The following is a 16,723-nucleotide window of genomic DNA, read 5'->3' on the forward strand; positions in this document are numbered from 1 at the left end:
TGTAAGCATGTGACTTACTCAATTTCCATTAATTTATTAATCACAATGGTGACATTCCTTATAGTGAGGTCTTAGGATTAGCAAAATTTGTTTTTTCTCTTGTTAGTTTCATTAAGACCCTGGTAACAAACACTAAGGTGGAAACAAAATATGTCACTTGTTACAAAAGGGAAAAGCCAAGAAGAAATAATAGCTTTGTTTTGTAGTCCGGGCTGGTCACGCCTCAGTATTTATTTTATGTTTTTATCTATTTAGGTTTCAGGGTCATCTATCCAACTTTTTTTTCCTCTTAACTCCCCAATAGCTCTAGGCTCTAGCATAGTGGTGGCATCCTTGGGAGAAGAGCTTTCAGCTATGCATACCGATGGGCTCTGTTTGGTTTGATAAAATAAAATTGTGATGTATTAGAGAGAGAGAGAAAAATGCAAACCTTACCTTCGTAATTCATAAATCACGGGCATATGCACATTCACGTGGGGTTCTACTCGAAGTGGGACCAATTCTACTGTAGGTGTCCCACGTATCTTTGCAATTTTTATATCGACGATACCATTGGACATTTGGCGAGAATTTTGGGGGAATTTGTAGTCTAATTGGAAAAAAAAAGGATGGGTCGACGGACGGATCCAGGGCCAGGTCAGCATTCCCTTGGCACGATTGCGACAATTTGTCACCTTTCTCTCGATTCACAACTGACAATTCTGATCAAAGACGTTGCAAGGTAAAAGAAATGGCATCACAATATAATATATATTTATATATATAATATTAGGGGCAATTACGTCATTATAAGGGGAGTCATAGCTTTTGCTGTAACCTATCTGGCAGATCCATTGTCTAGTAGCGTTCCAACGTTCAAAAGCTTAACTGTTTTCAGAAAATGGTCCCACCCAAATCTGACTCGTGACCCAACTCACGGCATACTACATTACAAAACACTATCCTCCATGCTTCCTCCATCAACCACCGCCACCACCACCACTCTCTCTCTGCACAACTTAAAATCTTTGATGATGGCAGAATTTTCTTGGGCAAGGTGACCGTTGAACATCAGGTTTAAAGCTCAACTAAGAGCTAACTGAAACGGTTCTAGTTGGGGATTTGGGGTTTACTGGCTTGGCTCAGCTAGTAAAGTTAACATATAACATCTAAACCGTCCATTAAAGTGACCTTTTTCTAAGACTTCTTCAAGGGTTCTCATCATCTCGCCCAGAGGCACAACACTGTATGAAAAGATTGACCCAAGTCCCTAGACTAGTCAAATACCACAAACAAGCTATATGATAATAACATTCTTGAACACGGTGCACGTAACTCGTTCTTGTGAATGCTGACCGTTTAAAGAATCTATCTTATCTAGAGATATACCTTTTGGACCATAGGCACTGACCCTCTCTCTCTCTCTCTCTCTCTCTCTCTACATGCAGTGTTGTGAACTCATGAGTCATGACTAAGATAAGCCAAGCCGAGCCGAGCAACCATCTCAACTCAAAACGACGAGTAGGATAAAAACCCGACCGTTGGACTGAAATCATTCCCGACGAAATTAACAAGAATATCAAGATAATAATAATAATAATAATAATAATAATATAAAAAGCGTCATCCCTTGTGGTTTCAGAGACTTTCACGTTGCTTTTTCTCATCTTCCTCCTCCTCCTAAGGTTTCCCTTCTCTGAGACTGAGAGCTCGAGAGGCACGCGACCCACAAAACTCAAGAAAAGAAAAAATAGAAAATTTGTTGGGTGTATCTTCCCCAGCTCTTCGGCCAAGACATTCTCTTCACTGCTATCAACAACATATATTTTAGTTTTTAATGGGCTCTCTCTATACTTTCTTCATCTTCTTAGTTTTCTTTTGCTTCTCTACTTTGTTCTTACTACATTCACCCTTACAGGTTACAGGGCTTCGAGACAATGACTGGGGCTCCGTTCCTACGGCTGCTAACAGAACGAGGCACCACCACAAGTGGGTTGGACCCACTGGCCGCCGAGTGATCACCGTCGACGCTCGTGGGTGCGGCGACTTCCTTTCGGTCCAAGCTGCTGTTGAGTCCGTTCCAGAGAACAACAGAGAGAATGTCATTATACAGATCAAAGCCGGGGTCTACATGTAATCTTCAAACCATCCTTTTCTTCTCCTGTTCGTCGATTGTGGATTTGCTGGTTGATTAATAATAATTGTCAGTTTCTCTTTTTACTCATTAAAATAATGTCCACGTGGTTTTGTGTGGTGGGAGAGCAGAGAGAAGGTCGTTGTGCCAGCGACGAAACCATTCATCACGTTTCAAGGGGAGGGCAGGAAGGAGACAGTAATCGAATGGCATGATAGAGCGGGAGACCGTGGGCCGAACGGTCAACAACTACGCACATATAATACAGCTTCTGTTACTGTTTTTGCTAATTACTTCACAGCTAGAAACATTAGTTTCAAGGTGATCGAAAATCCTTCTGATATATATTTTCTAAGTGTCTCCTTAAAACTCCTATACTTGAGTAATTAAATTAGCATAGATCTCGGCCACTGGTTCTCACTTGAAGCTATAAATACGAACAAGGGGTTTCAACCCACATTGTACAGATTGAAATTACTGGAGTATCCCAAGGTTTTATGTACTGAAGTAGTGAGAAAATGAAGGAAAAGAGAGGTTCACGGCTTTCAGAGATATACAGTGTGTTCGACGATAAAATGGGAAGAGAACTCCATTGGATTTCTTAGAGGTGACCATCGGAGATAGTGGAATAGATCTGAATTCAAATCTAAAGACTGAGTATTTAAGGAACTAAACTGTAGATGCTCAGAAGGTGATTAAGAATAGTTAAACATGTTTTGAAATTAATGAATAGTACTGTGGCCATGCAGAACACGGCACCGGCACCGATGCCAGGGATGGAAGGATGGCAAGCGGCGGCCTTTCGCATATCCGGTGACAAGGCTTACTTCTCGGGTTGTGGCTTCTACGGTGCACAAGACACCCTCTGCGATGACGCCGGTCGCCATTATTTCAAGGAATGCTACATCGAAGGCTCTATCGACTTCATCTTCGGCAATGGTCGATCAATGTACAAGGTACAACTGCACACTTGAATAATAATAAACTCGTCATCATCTTAAACGTATCTGCATTTGCAGAAAACCAGAAACCCATTAGTACTGGTAGTAGAGAGATCAGAGACCAGAGAGTAGCAACCCTTTTTGGAGACCATCCTGGTTGGCCTGACCAGCCTGTCTCTGGTTGAGTAAAGTGATGAGAACCCTTTTTTCATCCGATCCGAGTTTCTATTTGCTCTTCCACTTCTTCAGCATATTACAAAAGGGGAACCTAAACCCCAAGTGATGAAAGAGAGACATCATCTCGTGCGCCTGCAGAGTGTGTAATCACCTTTTTCAGCCTCTTGAACGGAAAAGAAAGAACGCATGCAGATGCAGTGGGACAAAATAAATAAAAAATAAAATAAAATAAAGCTTTTCGTGCTGTTTGGGTAGGGGTGTGGGCTAAGTTAACTACTAAAGAAAGGTGTTCGTTTTGTTTGTATGTTGTGGGCGGGAAATGCAGGAGTGCGAGCTACATTCCATAGCGACTAGATTCGGGTCCATAGCGGCTCAGGACAGGAAATCGCCCCAAGAGCGAACAGGATTCGCCTTTGTCCGGTGCAGGGTGACGGGTACGGGTCCTCTCTACGTAGGGCGTGCAATGGGTCAGTATTCAAGGATCATCTTCGCCTACACCTACTTCGCTGACGTGGTCGCGCCAGGTGGCTGGGATGATTGGGATCACACCAGCAACAAGAACAAGTAAGGACTACTCACTCACTACATGTCTACAACATAAATATATATATATATTAAATTAACACTTTTTAGCAGTTAGCACTGCCACGTATACACACTGCCCGATGGCTCCGCTACAGACAAAGAAGGGCCCCAGGGTAATAGAGCAGAGACAACTTTTTCGTGGGTAGTACTCTCTACTCTGTACTGCTGAGTGAGAGAGAAAAAGATTGCAATTTGCGGCAATCACGGGTCGGGGGTAGAGAGCCACAACCCTTACGGCTGCCAACCCCACCAAGGGAATTTTTCAGAGTGAAGACTGGTGGACTCTGGAGCATGGAATATATATATGGGTTGCCTGTAACTTATAAGATAGATAGATAGATATATAATGGTTTTTGGCTTTGGGTTTATCTCTTCTAAGTTCTAAAATTGGGTGAGTTGGGTGGTTGTAGGACGGTGTTCTTTGGAGTGTACAAATGCTGGGGACCGGGAGCATATGCAGTACGTGGTGTGACATGGGCTCGGGAGCTTGACTACAAAACGGCTCATCCATTCCTTGCCAAAAGTTTCGTCAATGGAAAGCACTGGATTGCTCCTCGTGATGCTTAGCCTTGGCCCAGAGACTTATTACTTGTCCTCTTTTTTCTTCTCTTCTTTCTATTAAAATTCTTTCATTCATTCATTCATTCAAAGTTCAACCAAATTCTTTTCCCAACCCCAAGTTGTAATAAACTACTTTAATTGCAAGGCCGGTGCTACTCAGATCTTTTTTCTCTTTTATTATCTGTCAATGCTGTGGTTTCCATCAGATGTTTGTTTGGATAAGTTTGTAGAAAGCATTTGAACGTGATTATTATTATTATTATTATTATTATTATTTGTTTCTGCCATGTTCATTAAGATGTATTTATATTGTATGCCATCCTAATACAACATGTATTAGTTTCTTTATTGATCGGTTATCAATTTTGCTAATCCGACCCAATAATGACTAGTATCAATCAAGGGAGGTGGAGGTGGTAGAATAATTGTTTGACAGACACAGACTTCCCATCTTTATTCTTCTTCACACAGTTACAATTTACAAAAGTAAAAGAAACATAGTGTTGAGAGCTCACGTTTTTGAACCAAAAAAACAAAGTTTGATGCTCAAGTTTTATTTTACCGGTTTGATAGACATCATTTTATTTTCTCACAGTCACAGTATACAAATAAATGAATAATTATTCAATAAGCAAAAGAAAGCATAGAGGTGATTTGCAACATTATACAACAGTTGGACTCAGACGCATCTTCGGAGACCTGGAAGCAGCAGCCTATATACCAAAGATAAGATGGTGCAGATTGCAGAGACATGAATGCCTCGTTATGGGCTACCTATGCGATAGGCCCAAGGTCAGTCTGGGCTCGGGTTGGACTGCCCAAGCTGCATCCTAAGGACTCTAATGTTTCCCTCCAGGCCTCCATGTGAGAGCACGAAATCTATCAATGAGTAAACATATTAGATTGTTAATGTTCTGTATCCTCACATCACAAGCATAATGGGTTCCAGTGAGATGTGCACAGACAAAATCATGTCGAGACCGTGATGGGACAGTTTTCGTTATAAACAGATCCCAGCTCTTATTTACCAAATTGGGATAGAGCTCGTATACTTCTTATTGTTATTTCATGGGAAAATACTCCCAATACACAGTAGGATGGACTGTGACATCGGTGTAATGTGCGCTCTGTGAGGAGCAAATGATACCATATTCACACACTTGTGCTCGTATCAAATCCACACTTCCATATAAAAAAAGCCCACTGTTAACAACAACACTATCATACATGCATGTGCATAGTTTAAACTTTACAACATTACACTTTAATCAATAGTATAGCAGACTTTTATACTTAGAATAAAAGCCATCATATATATATATATAACACTTACAACATGGAAAGATTGGTTAACTCCATATCAGGAGCAAATTCTTGCAGGATATCAATAGGGAGTTGGCCACATTCTTGCATTTTCTGCATGAGATCAACTACTTTGGGAAAGTTATCAGGATAATTTTCATATACTGCGTTCAGTTGTTTTATGATCATATATTGGTGGTTGTAGCGCTCATATTCTTCTTTGTTCAATCCAGACTTATGATCTTCCAACCACTTTGGATATCTTTCTCCGATTTCTTTTATTGGTCCATGAAGAATCTCCTTAGACAAAAGCTGCTGCATCATGGTCTCTGCAATTGATTTCATGTCCTACAGAAAAAAAAAAAATGTTGTATTAACTTGTTTGCAAGCTGGTATAACAGAAGTTGAAAAATTATATTTGTCATTTGGATACTAAAAATATTGTATCTTATATGAGACAAAATTATATGATCCCACTTTATATAAGAGACAATTGAGATCTGAGGATGGTGTTTCAAATTTTGCAGCACTTTTCGGGATGTAAAATTGGTATTGAATGCAAATGAGAGGGTGATTAAAATTTATAGGAAGTGATGTTTTAAAAATTGATTCAGAATCGAAACTGCTTTGACTACCAGTTTTCTGGTCAGAGGTTTGATTGTCTGGTTTGAATGGATCAACTGGTGACAATTTAAAAAAAAATTAAAATAAATCCCCCAAACGAACCATTATCCGGGTGGATGATTCAACTGCCTAGATTAGTATTTTTGACAAAAGGGGGTTTGGGTTGAAACGGAAACTGATATCCTGACTGTTTCTGGGCCAAATGGTCCGACTGTATATATTAACAACAGCTCGAAAACCATGAGCCAAGATTTGGGTCTTTTGTCATAAATACATTAATTAATCAAAATGATTTTCCAGAATGTTGGTTTGATCGGTAATCAAATACCCGAGCAATGAAACTGTAGTATAAGAATTCATTTAGGTTGTGATTGGTATCATTGCCATTTCTATATTTTTTTTCTACCACAAATGCTTTAAGTTATCAATACAACATCTGGTATCGTTGTTGTTTCTTCATAAAACATGAAATTTAGTGTTTCAGTATAAATTCCAACATCCAATTCAATGCCTTTTTTAGTAAAAGTAGTTATTTAAAATGATGTGATGATGTGATGAGATCATTTCTCAAAAATTTGCATTGGCCGACCTAAACTTATATAGAGAAGTGGCAATGGTACCAATCACAACCTTTATCACAAAATCAATAATTAAGGGGCGTTATTTTTTGGGATTTTGAGAAGAGGGGAAGTTGGTCAATGTGATTTTAGTTTCTATTGACCAAGAATCTCATATTCCTTTTTCATATTTATGTGGGGGTCATAGAAAGTTTATTTTCTTTAATACTTCTAAGTGGGTAAATAACTTTCTCAACTAGGGGGAAATTTTTCAAAACTTGAGTGGAAAAAAATATATCCCTTCTAATAATAGATTTTTATGGCAAAAATGATCATTGGCTTATTTACTGAGAAAATAAAATAACATGGGTAAACGCAATTACTTGGTTAAGTGCATTTACCCGGATAAATAATCAGGAAATAAGACCCTAAACGTTATATGAGAATAGAAACATACCTGAGACCCAACAAGCTCCTCAATTTGCTTAACCAAATCTTCAACCATTATCTCCTTCGTCAAATCATCTCCACCGACCTTGTCTGTGGTTGAATCCATCTCCTCGACAAGCTCTCGTGTCTGCTTCCTAAGCTTCTGAGGGTCCACTGAAACGTCAGGTTCTATCGAGACCTGCTGCTTCCCTTTCTTATTATAACTTATCAAATCAGGCAACCCATTCCCCAACCCTTGAACACCAGAAAGCAAAGGGAGCTTATCTTTTTTCTCCTCTCCACCATCCACATTACTAAAAAATATTCACAGGAAAAGAAAAATAAAATAAGATAAAAATCAAAAGAAGAAAATCAAATGACAAAACAGAGAAACTCTTGTTACCTTTGGTCAGAAGAATCAAGGTTGAAATCCTGGAAATCGCCTAAAGCACCTGAGAGAATTAACAAGAACCAATATAATCCTTAGAACACGCATTAATACATGCATGGATACAGAAAGAACACCTACGAGAGACAGAACTTACTATCGAGGAGTGCTTCTAAATAGTAAGAGTTATCGTCCATTTTGGTGTCTATCCCCCTCTCGAGCTCTCTGCTTTTTGTAATCTGGGATACTTGAATTGAACTCAGGTGTCTCCTTTTTATACGTTGGAACGTAACGAACCAGCTTGTGTAAGGAAGAATCAAAGAATCGGACACTTGCCGCTTCGATAAGGAAACCCCAACACAAGGCAAGTACCGATTGCAGAATCAACTTAGCAGCTAAAACCGCCTCTCTCATGTTTCTTTCTTTATCTTTTTAAAAGAAGGATCGAGCCTTTGGCCGGGGAAAAGACTCAGAAGAATACTTGTGATGGAGGCCCATCATGGACCCCATCTCACCATATGGGCGGCAAGTTTATAGGAAACAAGATAAATCAAGAATTCAAGAATTCAAGATAATTCAAGAATTCAAGAATCTAAGATAATTCAAGAATTCAAGATACATCAAGAATTCAAGAATCCAAGATAATTCAAGAATTCAAGATACATCAAGATCCAAGATTTTAGGAAGTTCAAGATCCAAGGTAATTTCAAGAAGACAGGATAACTTATGCGCCCAGGGAGATTGGACGGTGGAGATCAAGACAAGATCAAAGAAGAGTTTGAACCTAGCTAGAAGATTAGATGTTTGAGATCTATTACTATTTTTCTTTCCTAGTTATTCTACAATTTTCATATGTATTATAAATATTGTTATTTTCCAAGCTAATAGACAACTTCAGTTTTTCGCGACCTTTTCTCTCTCCTCTAGAGATTTACGTTTAGCTTCGCTAGAAGCTGGTGTTCACACGATGCTTGCATAGCCAGCTTGGTTTTCATTGCTTCCACGCTGCGTCAGGTGGTATCAGAGCAGGGAATTCACCCAGTCAGATAGCCAACCAAGACGGTAGCAGTCGCAACCCACCCCGTGACGGAGATCAAGGGGTACAAGTTGTTTGGAGAGCAATCGAAAAGCAATGCACGGCCACACGTAACATCGAACAGTAGTTGGCAGAGATAGCTAAACAACTGCGGACCTTGTTACGCGAGGTTGTTCCACGGAACCAGAAAAATCCACATCCAATTGAAGGAGACGATCACGATAGACCACTTGTCCACATTGCATCCAGGCATCCAGTTTTCGATGATGAAAGTGACGATGAGTTAGAGTTCAGTGTTGCTCCAGCTATTTCTGGCAATGTCAGAAACGGAAAAAATTGGTGCAACCCAGGTAATTTCAATCCCCATCAAAATAATGATGAATTTAAGCTCAATGTAAACATTCATACTTTTAGTGGAGATCTGGGGATAGAGGGTCTGCTAGATTGGATCACAGAGGTCGATTGTTTCTTCGAGTACATGGAAATCCCAGAAGAACGGAGAGTTAAACTGGTAGCCTTCCGACTAAAAGGAGGCGCATCTGTTTGGTGGGAACGCATGAGAGAGACCCGGATCAGGGAAGGAAGGGGTCCAATTCAAACCTAGAGGCACATGAAGCAGTTAATCAAAGGTAGATTTTTACCCCCAGGTTATGAATAGTATATGTTTGAATCATATCAACAATGTGCGTAGGGTTCCCGAAGTGTTAATGAATATACATCTGAATTTTTAAGATTAGCTTAAAGAAATCAATTATCTGAAAGTGATAACCAGCAGGCAACCCGTTATCTGAGCGGTTTAAGGCCAGTTATCAGAGATAAAATTGGCGTCTAAATGGTTCTTAGTGTGTAAGAAGCAAGGAACCTAGCCTTGAAAGTTGAATTAATGTTCCAAGAAAAGACGCATAGTGATAGTTATCGCCGGTACAGCGGGAGCGACAACAGATCGGCAACTGTCGACAGGAACAAATCAGCCCCGGTAGTACAACCTTCTCACCCGGAAAGTACAGCTAACGCCGGTTAGGCCATCACAGGAGGAAATACTCGAGGTAACCCTTCCAACCTTCATAAATCCAGTAATCCCTATGCAAAACCTGCTCCTTTTAAATGTTATAAGTGCAATGAAGTTGGGCATAGGTCCAGTGACTGTCCCAGAAGGAATGCGGTTAATATGATAGAGAGGGAGGAGGAAGAAGATGTTAAAGAAGAAGTATATTTTGGACCTGATGGGGAAGATGAAGAAGGTTCATACGAACATGAAGAATATACATGTGTTGTGAGAAAATTAATGTTGTCCCAAAGAAATAAAGATACCTCACAAAGGCACAGATTATTCCGTACTAGATGCACTATCAAGGGTAAATTATTTGACTTAATTATTGATAGTGGCAGTCAAGAAAATATCATTTGCAGGGATGTAATACAAAAATAACAACTACTTCTTGAAAAACATCCAAACCCATACACAATTGGGTGGATCAAGGAAGGAGGCGGCGTAAGAGTAGAGGAACGCTACAAGGTGCCATTTTCTATTGGTAAGTATAATGATTAAGTATATTGTGATATTGTAGACATGGATGCTTGCCATATTTTGTTAGGTAGGCCTTGGCAAATTGATACAGATGCAAGACACATGGGTAGGAAGAATACCTACCAACTTGAAAAAGAGGGTATACGTTATACTTTGTTACCCATGGCTGAAAAGAATGTTCCAAAGGCCCCAAAAACAAATGAGAAAAATTTCCTTACTATTACACATCATCATGCTGAATTTGTAAAAGAATGTAAGGATACGCACGAAGTACATTTGTTGGAAGTAAAGGGAGAAGATATGAATGAGACCCTGGAGGGGAATAAAATTCCAATGGAAGTGCATAAACTACTTGATGAGTTCCATGATGTAGTTCCAAATGAACTACCACCCATGAGAGACATAAAGCATCATATTGATTTTGTTCCGGGAGCTAGTCTACCTAACCTCCCACATTATTGGATGAGTCCTAAAGAGAATGAAATTTTATGGGAAAAGGTAGAAGAATTGTTGAAAAATGGACACATTCAAGTCAGTATGAGTCCTTGTACAGTACCAGCATTGCTAACGCCAAAGAATGATGGAAGTTGGAGGATGTGTGTCGACAGCATGGCCATTAATAAAATTACTATTGGCTACAAATTCCCTATTCTTAGGCTGGACAACATGCTAGATCAACTTAATGAAGCTGTAGTTTTCTCAAAAATCGATCTCAGGAGTGGATACCATTAGATCAGAATCCACCCGAGAGATGAATGGAAGACAGCCTTCAAGACTAGAGATGGCCTGTTCGAATGGTTAGTCATGCCCTTTGGATTAACCAACGCACCCAACACATTCATGAGGCTGATGAACCAGGTACTACATCACTTTACTGGTAAATTTTTTGTAGTATATTTTGATGATATTTTAATTTACAACAAATCTATCACTGAGCACATTTGACATATTAGGGAGGTCCTAAAGGCAATAAGGAAAAATAAATTATATGCTAATTTGAAGAAATGCACTTTCATGAGTGATAATTTGTTATTCTTGGGGTTCATTGTGAACAATGATGGAATTTAAGTAGATGAAGAAAAGATGAAAGCCATTAGGGAGTGGCCGACCCCATCAAATGTCACAGATGTAAAACGCTTCCATGGGCTAGCAACTTTCTACAAGCGATTTATTAAATATTTTAGCAGTATTATAGCTCCCATCACTGAATGTTTGAAAAAGGGGAAATTTCAATGGGTGGAAGAACAAGAACAAAGTTTTGCTCTCATAAAAGAAAAGTTATGCACTGCTCTTGTCCTTGTTTTACCAAATTTTGATAAATTATTTCAAGTTGAATGTGATGCTAGTGGAGTTGGCATAGGGGCTGTATTGTCCTAAGAAAAAAGACCCATTGCTTTCTTCAGTGAAAAGTTATGTAAATCCAAGAGAAAGTGGTCCACTTATGACAAAGAGTTTTATGCTGTGATGAGAGCCTTGAAAACATGGGAACACTATTTAATTGCAAAAGAATTTGTTCTTTACACTGACCACCAGGCCCTAAAGTATCTCAATGGGCAGAAACAATTAAGAAGTGATTTTCATGCAAGATGGTATACTTTCCTTGACAAATTCCCATACAAAATTATGTATAAGGCTGGACAACAAAATAAAGTAGCTGACGCTCTTAGTAGGCGTGTAACCCTCATCAAGACCCTCAGTATTGAGATTGTGGGTTTTGAGTGCCTAAAAGACCTATACGCCTAGGATAAGGACTTCCAACAGGTATGGGAGAAATGTGTGAAGCGACAACCAGCAGATGATTTTTACATTTATGATGGGTTCCTTATGAAGGGGGAACAAACCAACGCCAAGTACAAGTTGGTAGTAGACAAGCATCGTCAGCACCAAGTATTTGACATTGGTGATGAGGTTATGGTATTCTTAAGGAAGGAAAGGATTCCCATGGGAAAGTACAACAAGCTGCAGCCTCGGAAGTACAGTCCATACAAGATCATAAAGAAGATCAACGACAATGCCTATGTCGTAGACCTACCAGATCATATGGGTATCTCTAAGACATTTAACATGGCTGACCTTCATCGCTACCTACCAAAGATGACACATGCATATCCTAGTCATGACTCGGGGTCGAGTTCTTTCCAAGTGGGGGAGAATGATGGAGGCCCATCCCATCATGGAGGCTCATCTCACCATATGGGCGGCAGTTCATAGGAAGCAAGATAAATCAAGAATTCAATAATCCAAGATAATTCAAGAATTCAAGATAAATCAAGAATTCAAGAATCCAAGATAATTCAAGAATTCAAGATACATCAAGATCCAAGATTCTGGGAAGTTCAAGATCCAAGGTAATTCCAAGAAGACAGGATAACTCATGCGCCCAGGGAGATCGGATGGTGGATATTAAGACAAGATCAAAGAAGAGATCGAACCTAGCTAGAAGATTAGATGTTTGAGATCTATCACTATTTTTCTTTCCTAGTTATTCTAGAATTTCCAAATGTATTATAAATATTGTTATTTTCCAAGCTAATAGACAACTTTAGTTTTTCGCCACCTTTTCTCTCTCCTCTAGAGATTTACGTTTAGCTTCGCTAGAAGCTGGTGTTCGCCCAGTGCTTGCATAGCCAGCCCGGTTTTCATTGCTTCCATGCTGCGTCAACTTGCAACTACTAAATTGATTAGGGTACATTTGGCCCTCCACTGACATCATGACACATGGCATATCAAAATAGTTGGACTACATCCCACCATCACCTAGGCGACAACTTGCCTTAGCCAAAATGGGGTCCTAGCTGGTGACCTACCTCTCTTGCCGACCTAGTGACATAGTTCTGTTGCCGACCTGACGACCTACCTCTGCTGTCGACCTGGCGACTTACCTCTACCACCGACCTGGCGGGCTGCCTCTATCGCCAACTTGGCGACCTGGTGATCTGCCTCTATCACCGACCTGGCGATCTACCTCTATCGCCGACCTGGCAACCTACCTCTCTAGAAGCTTGCCAGTTGTCTCCAAACCTTTCAGAATCACATTGCGTAACCGTAGGCCTTATCCTCATCCTGTCTGAATCAGAGGGAAACGGTAAGCCTTATTAATTGGCACGTTATCCTCCTTCCAAAGCGGAATGGATCCCTACGTTGTGGACCGAGAATTCCGGGAGCATTTCGTGAGACCCACGACAACCTAACTATTTAAGGGCATCAGCCCCTAAGACCCAGGTAGATGCGCAATTTTTAGTTCTCGTAGTTCTCCAACTATCTCACATTTAGCTATTTTAAAATCTTTGATTCGCTAACTTAAGCATCGAGGTGCCCACCCCGGGTAAAGCAACCCATGCACTAACACTGTTTCCTTGTAGGTCGCATCAGAGCCACCTTTCCAGCTCGTTATTATTCAACTAGGCATCAAAGCCACCTCTCTAGCTCGTCACAATTCAGCTAGGCATTAGAGCCACTTCTCTAGCTCGTCACTACTCAGTTAGGCATCAAAGCCACTTCTCCAACTCGTCACCATTTAGCTAGGCATCAGAGCCACCTCTCTAGCTCGTCACCATTCAATTAGACATCAGAGCCACCTTTCTAGCTCGTCACCATTAGACTAGGCATCAGAGTCACCTCTCCAGCTTATCACCACTCAGTTAGGCATCAAAGTCACCTCTCCAGCTTGTCACCATTCGACTAGGCATCAGAGCCACCTCTCAAACTTGTCACCATTTAGCTAGGCATCAGAGCCACATCTCCTGCTCGTCACTTTCTAAGTAAGGATTATTCAGCCATGCATCTGAGTCACTAGCTAGCCGGGAACTGCCAAAATGCGCATCATCACGAATCAACTTTGGCTGTTTAGAAAAAAACAGTCTACGTTGTTGCTTCCTCTGCATGACAAGTTATCAGACTCAAGTTGTCTTTCACAATAAAGGATAAGCTGAATTTGATAAATAGTTCATAGCTAGCTGTAGGACCGATCATTTATGACTGATGTAGAGCAAAATGATTGGGGATACAACCAATAAAATAAAACAGTTATCAAATTCAGCTAACTCTTGGTAACGCATCATCCACAGGCAGCCCTCATACTGGGCTGTTTTTTTCCGCTTTCTACATTCTAAATTCTGACAATTTAAGCTATCTAGTGCAAACGAAGCGAATTGAATCATATATTCAAGTTTGGCTGCATTACATTTGGATTTAAATAGAATTCCTATTGCAAACTGATATCAAATAACATTAATAATTAATATTATATATTATTAATAAAATGAACTATAACCTTTAATATTATATATCATGCACAAAATATATAAAAAATAACTTATATTTGAAACTTGAACCAATGATTCTTTTAATTTAGTAAAAACACAGCATAACCAACTTTAATAATAGATACAATATAAATGTGCATGTTAACTTGTTAAGTACTTATAAGCATATATATAATGGAATAAATAGGATCAGGCAAGGATTGATCCATATTTAATCAAATTATAAATGGATAAGATATTTTTGCAGCCCTACCTTTTTTATTTTATTTATTATTTATTATTTTTTTAAGGTTACACTCGTAAGTATAAACCACTATCATCCAACTAATTCTATTCGACCACATGTATCTAGTTTGGTCATAGTAAGACTAGAACATGACCAGATGGTTTACTAATTAGTGTAATTGTGTCTTGGAATATTGAATTCATGGATCTTCAAAATTCTCATGAATCTAACCTTTTTTTCTGACTAAATATGTTTTTACAATTATTAATTAATATTTCAACTTTAATTATTAAAATCTTAAAGATTATATAAATGCAGTAATTCGCATGGTTTTCAAAACTAGACAGGACCGGACGGTTGGACCGGAAAAACCGGGAACCGATCACCTGGCCGGTTCTGTTTTACCTCATAACCGTCATTTTGGCCAAAAACCTTGATTTGGTTAGCAAACTACTGACCTGTGCAGTAAAACCATTTGAATCATTCGAACCGTTCAGCGGTTTTTAGCTGTTTTTTATTTTTTTGTCAAAACAAGTCATCCGTTCGGTTCAAACAGTTGGACCATTTGACTCGAGAACTGGACCCCTGAACAATTTGTTATCCGATTCAGTTTTAAAAACCTTGGTAATTCACGGATCCTCAACATTCTCATTAATTATTGAATTGATGCATTATCAACAAAATTATTATATGATATGTACGTATCCCAATTGTCTTATTTATAATGTATTTCTTCATATATATACTTATACTGCTTTTGTTTATTATATTTTATAATTAATCTTTTCATAACTTCTATTAATTTTGTCGTGGTGCAGGCAAAGGTTATTTTCTTCTGGAACCTGCATCACAATCTAAAACTGAGGTTTACACATCTTTGAAGTAGGCATTTAGTAATCAGCACGATGCTACCAATAGTTGGCTAAGGGTCTAGTCGACAGAGAGACTGGATCTGCTCCTCATACCGCACACCAATCTCACAGCATGTCTTGATTATACATCGAGAACATCTTCCTTATTTGTATTTATTATTCATCGAAAGATGTTCCTAATATATGATGGGACATGGTTGTTAGTTGTGCTCACAGTTAACTAAATCGTGGGATATTTTTTCAAATCAAACCGATCTGATTGGTTTTTTAAATACCCAAACTGAAACCGAACTAGTTCAATTGGTTAATTGGTTAACCGGTTAACCACGGTTTGAGTTTTTGGTTTTTTTTATGCACTTAAAATAAAATAAAATAAAAATCTAAAACAATCGATGGACTGGTGGTTGCTGTCGGTGCTGGCCATCTGTTATTCTCCTGTCGGTGCCGGCCATCAATTCAGATCCTGCATCGAGACATGGTGCTTCTAACAAAGTTATTTTCAGAGGTTGCTAACAAAATTATTTTCAGAGGTTGCTGTAGGCTGTTGCAGTGAGACCTTGAGAGGTGGCGCTTGGCGAAGCCGCAGAGAGGGGAGATGAGAGAGAGAGAGAGAAGAGAGGGATACAGACTACAGAGATGATGGCGGAGTCACAACCAGCGTTGCCGCTTGGGGCTGGTGGTTGGCGCGGGCCGCACGGCGGAGATGACAGGCAAGAAGCCGAGAAGAGAACTAAGAACTACTGGCAAAGCGACGACCAGCGTTGCCGCTTGGTGCTGGTGGTTGGCTCGGGCCACACAGCGGAGATGACAAACAAGAAGCTGAGAAGAGAACTGAGAGAGGTTTACTGGTTTAGGTAGGAGGGACCGAGAGAGTGAGAAATTGAGAACTGAGAAAAAAAGAGAGACTAGCAATCACCAGTCTAGCAATCAACAATCTGAGACTTAAAGCCTTTTTTTTTTTTTTTTTTTTTTTTTTACTTTTCAGTTCGATTGGTCGATTTGATTAACCATCAGTTTTTTTAAATGGTTAATCGAAACCGAACCGAAACTATCGGTTTTTTTTAAATATCAAACCAAAACCAAACTGACCGGTTTGATTAATTGATTTTTCAATTCGAT

General features: G+C 39.5%; 2 protein-coding genes across 2 annotated transcripts; one reads left to right on the top strand and one right to left on the bottom strand.

Moving 5' to 3' along the window:
* The first annotated feature begins 1,095 nt into the window (after positions 1–1,095).
* On the top strand, positions 1,096–4,653 carry LOC148880395 (putative pectinesterase 68). Its single transcript, XM_088962275.1, has 5 exons — positions 1,096–2,112; positions 2,245–2,434; positions 2,863–3,069; positions 3,557–3,795; positions 4,227–4,653. Exons 1-5 carry the CDS (start codon positions 1,817–1,819, stop codon positions 4,381–4,383), a joined length of 1,089 nt encoding a protein of 362 aa, XP_088818401.1. The 5' UTR covers positions 1,096–1,816; the 3' UTR covers positions 4,384–4,653.
* Positions 4,654–5,546: 893 nt separating this feature from the next.
* Positions 5,547–8,296, bottom strand: LOC148880396 (peroxisome biogenesis protein 19-2-like). The gene is made up of 4 exons (XM_088962276.1): positions 7,835–8,296; positions 7,693–7,741; positions 7,318–7,603; positions 5,547–6,027 (listed from the first exon to the last, which is right to left on the bottom strand). Exons 1-4 carry the CDS (start codon positions 7,872–7,874, stop codon positions 5,707–5,709), a joined length of 696 nt encoding a protein of 231 aa, XP_088818402.1. The 5' UTR covers positions 7,875–8,296; the 3' UTR covers positions 5,547–5,706.
* Between the last annotated feature and the right edge of the window lie 8,427 nt (positions 8,297–16,723).

Source organism: Nelumbo lutea, chromosome 1 (genome assembly GCF_056320005.1).
Source record: "Nelumbo lutea isolate HS-2025 chromosome 1, American lotus-T2T, whole genome shotgun sequence".
In the NCBI taxonomy this organism is placed as follows: domain Eukaryota; kingdom Viridiplantae; phylum Streptophyta; class Magnoliopsida; order Proteales; family Nelumbonaceae; genus Nelumbo; species Nelumbo lutea.

Bases quoted from the DNA above. Each gene is read 5' to 3' on its own strand.
- LOC148880395 (XM_088962275.1), top strand. From the start codon at position 1,817: ATGGGCTCTCTCTATACTTTCTTCATCTTCTTAGTTTTCTTTTGCTTC. The intron at 3,070-3,556 runs GTACAACTGCAC...CGGGAAATGCAG, and splicing joins ATGGTCGATCAATGTACAAG to GAGTGCGAGCTACATTCCAT. The intron at 3,796-4,226 runs GTAAGGACTACT...GGGTGGTTGTAG, and splicing joins CACACCAGCAACAAGAACAA to GACGGTGTTCTTTGGAGTGT.
- LOC148880396 (XM_088962276.1), bottom strand. From the start codon at position 7,874: ATGGACGATAACTCTTACTATTTAGAAGCACTCCTCGATA. The intron at 7,742-7,834 runs GTAAGTTCTGTC...TAATTCTCTCAG, and splicing joins TTTAGAAGCACTCCTCGATA to GTGCTTTAGGCGATTTCCAG. The intron at 7,604-7,692 runs GTAACAAGAGTT...AATATTTTTTAG, and splicing joins CTTGATTCTTCTGACCAAAG to TAATGTGGATGGTGGAGAGG.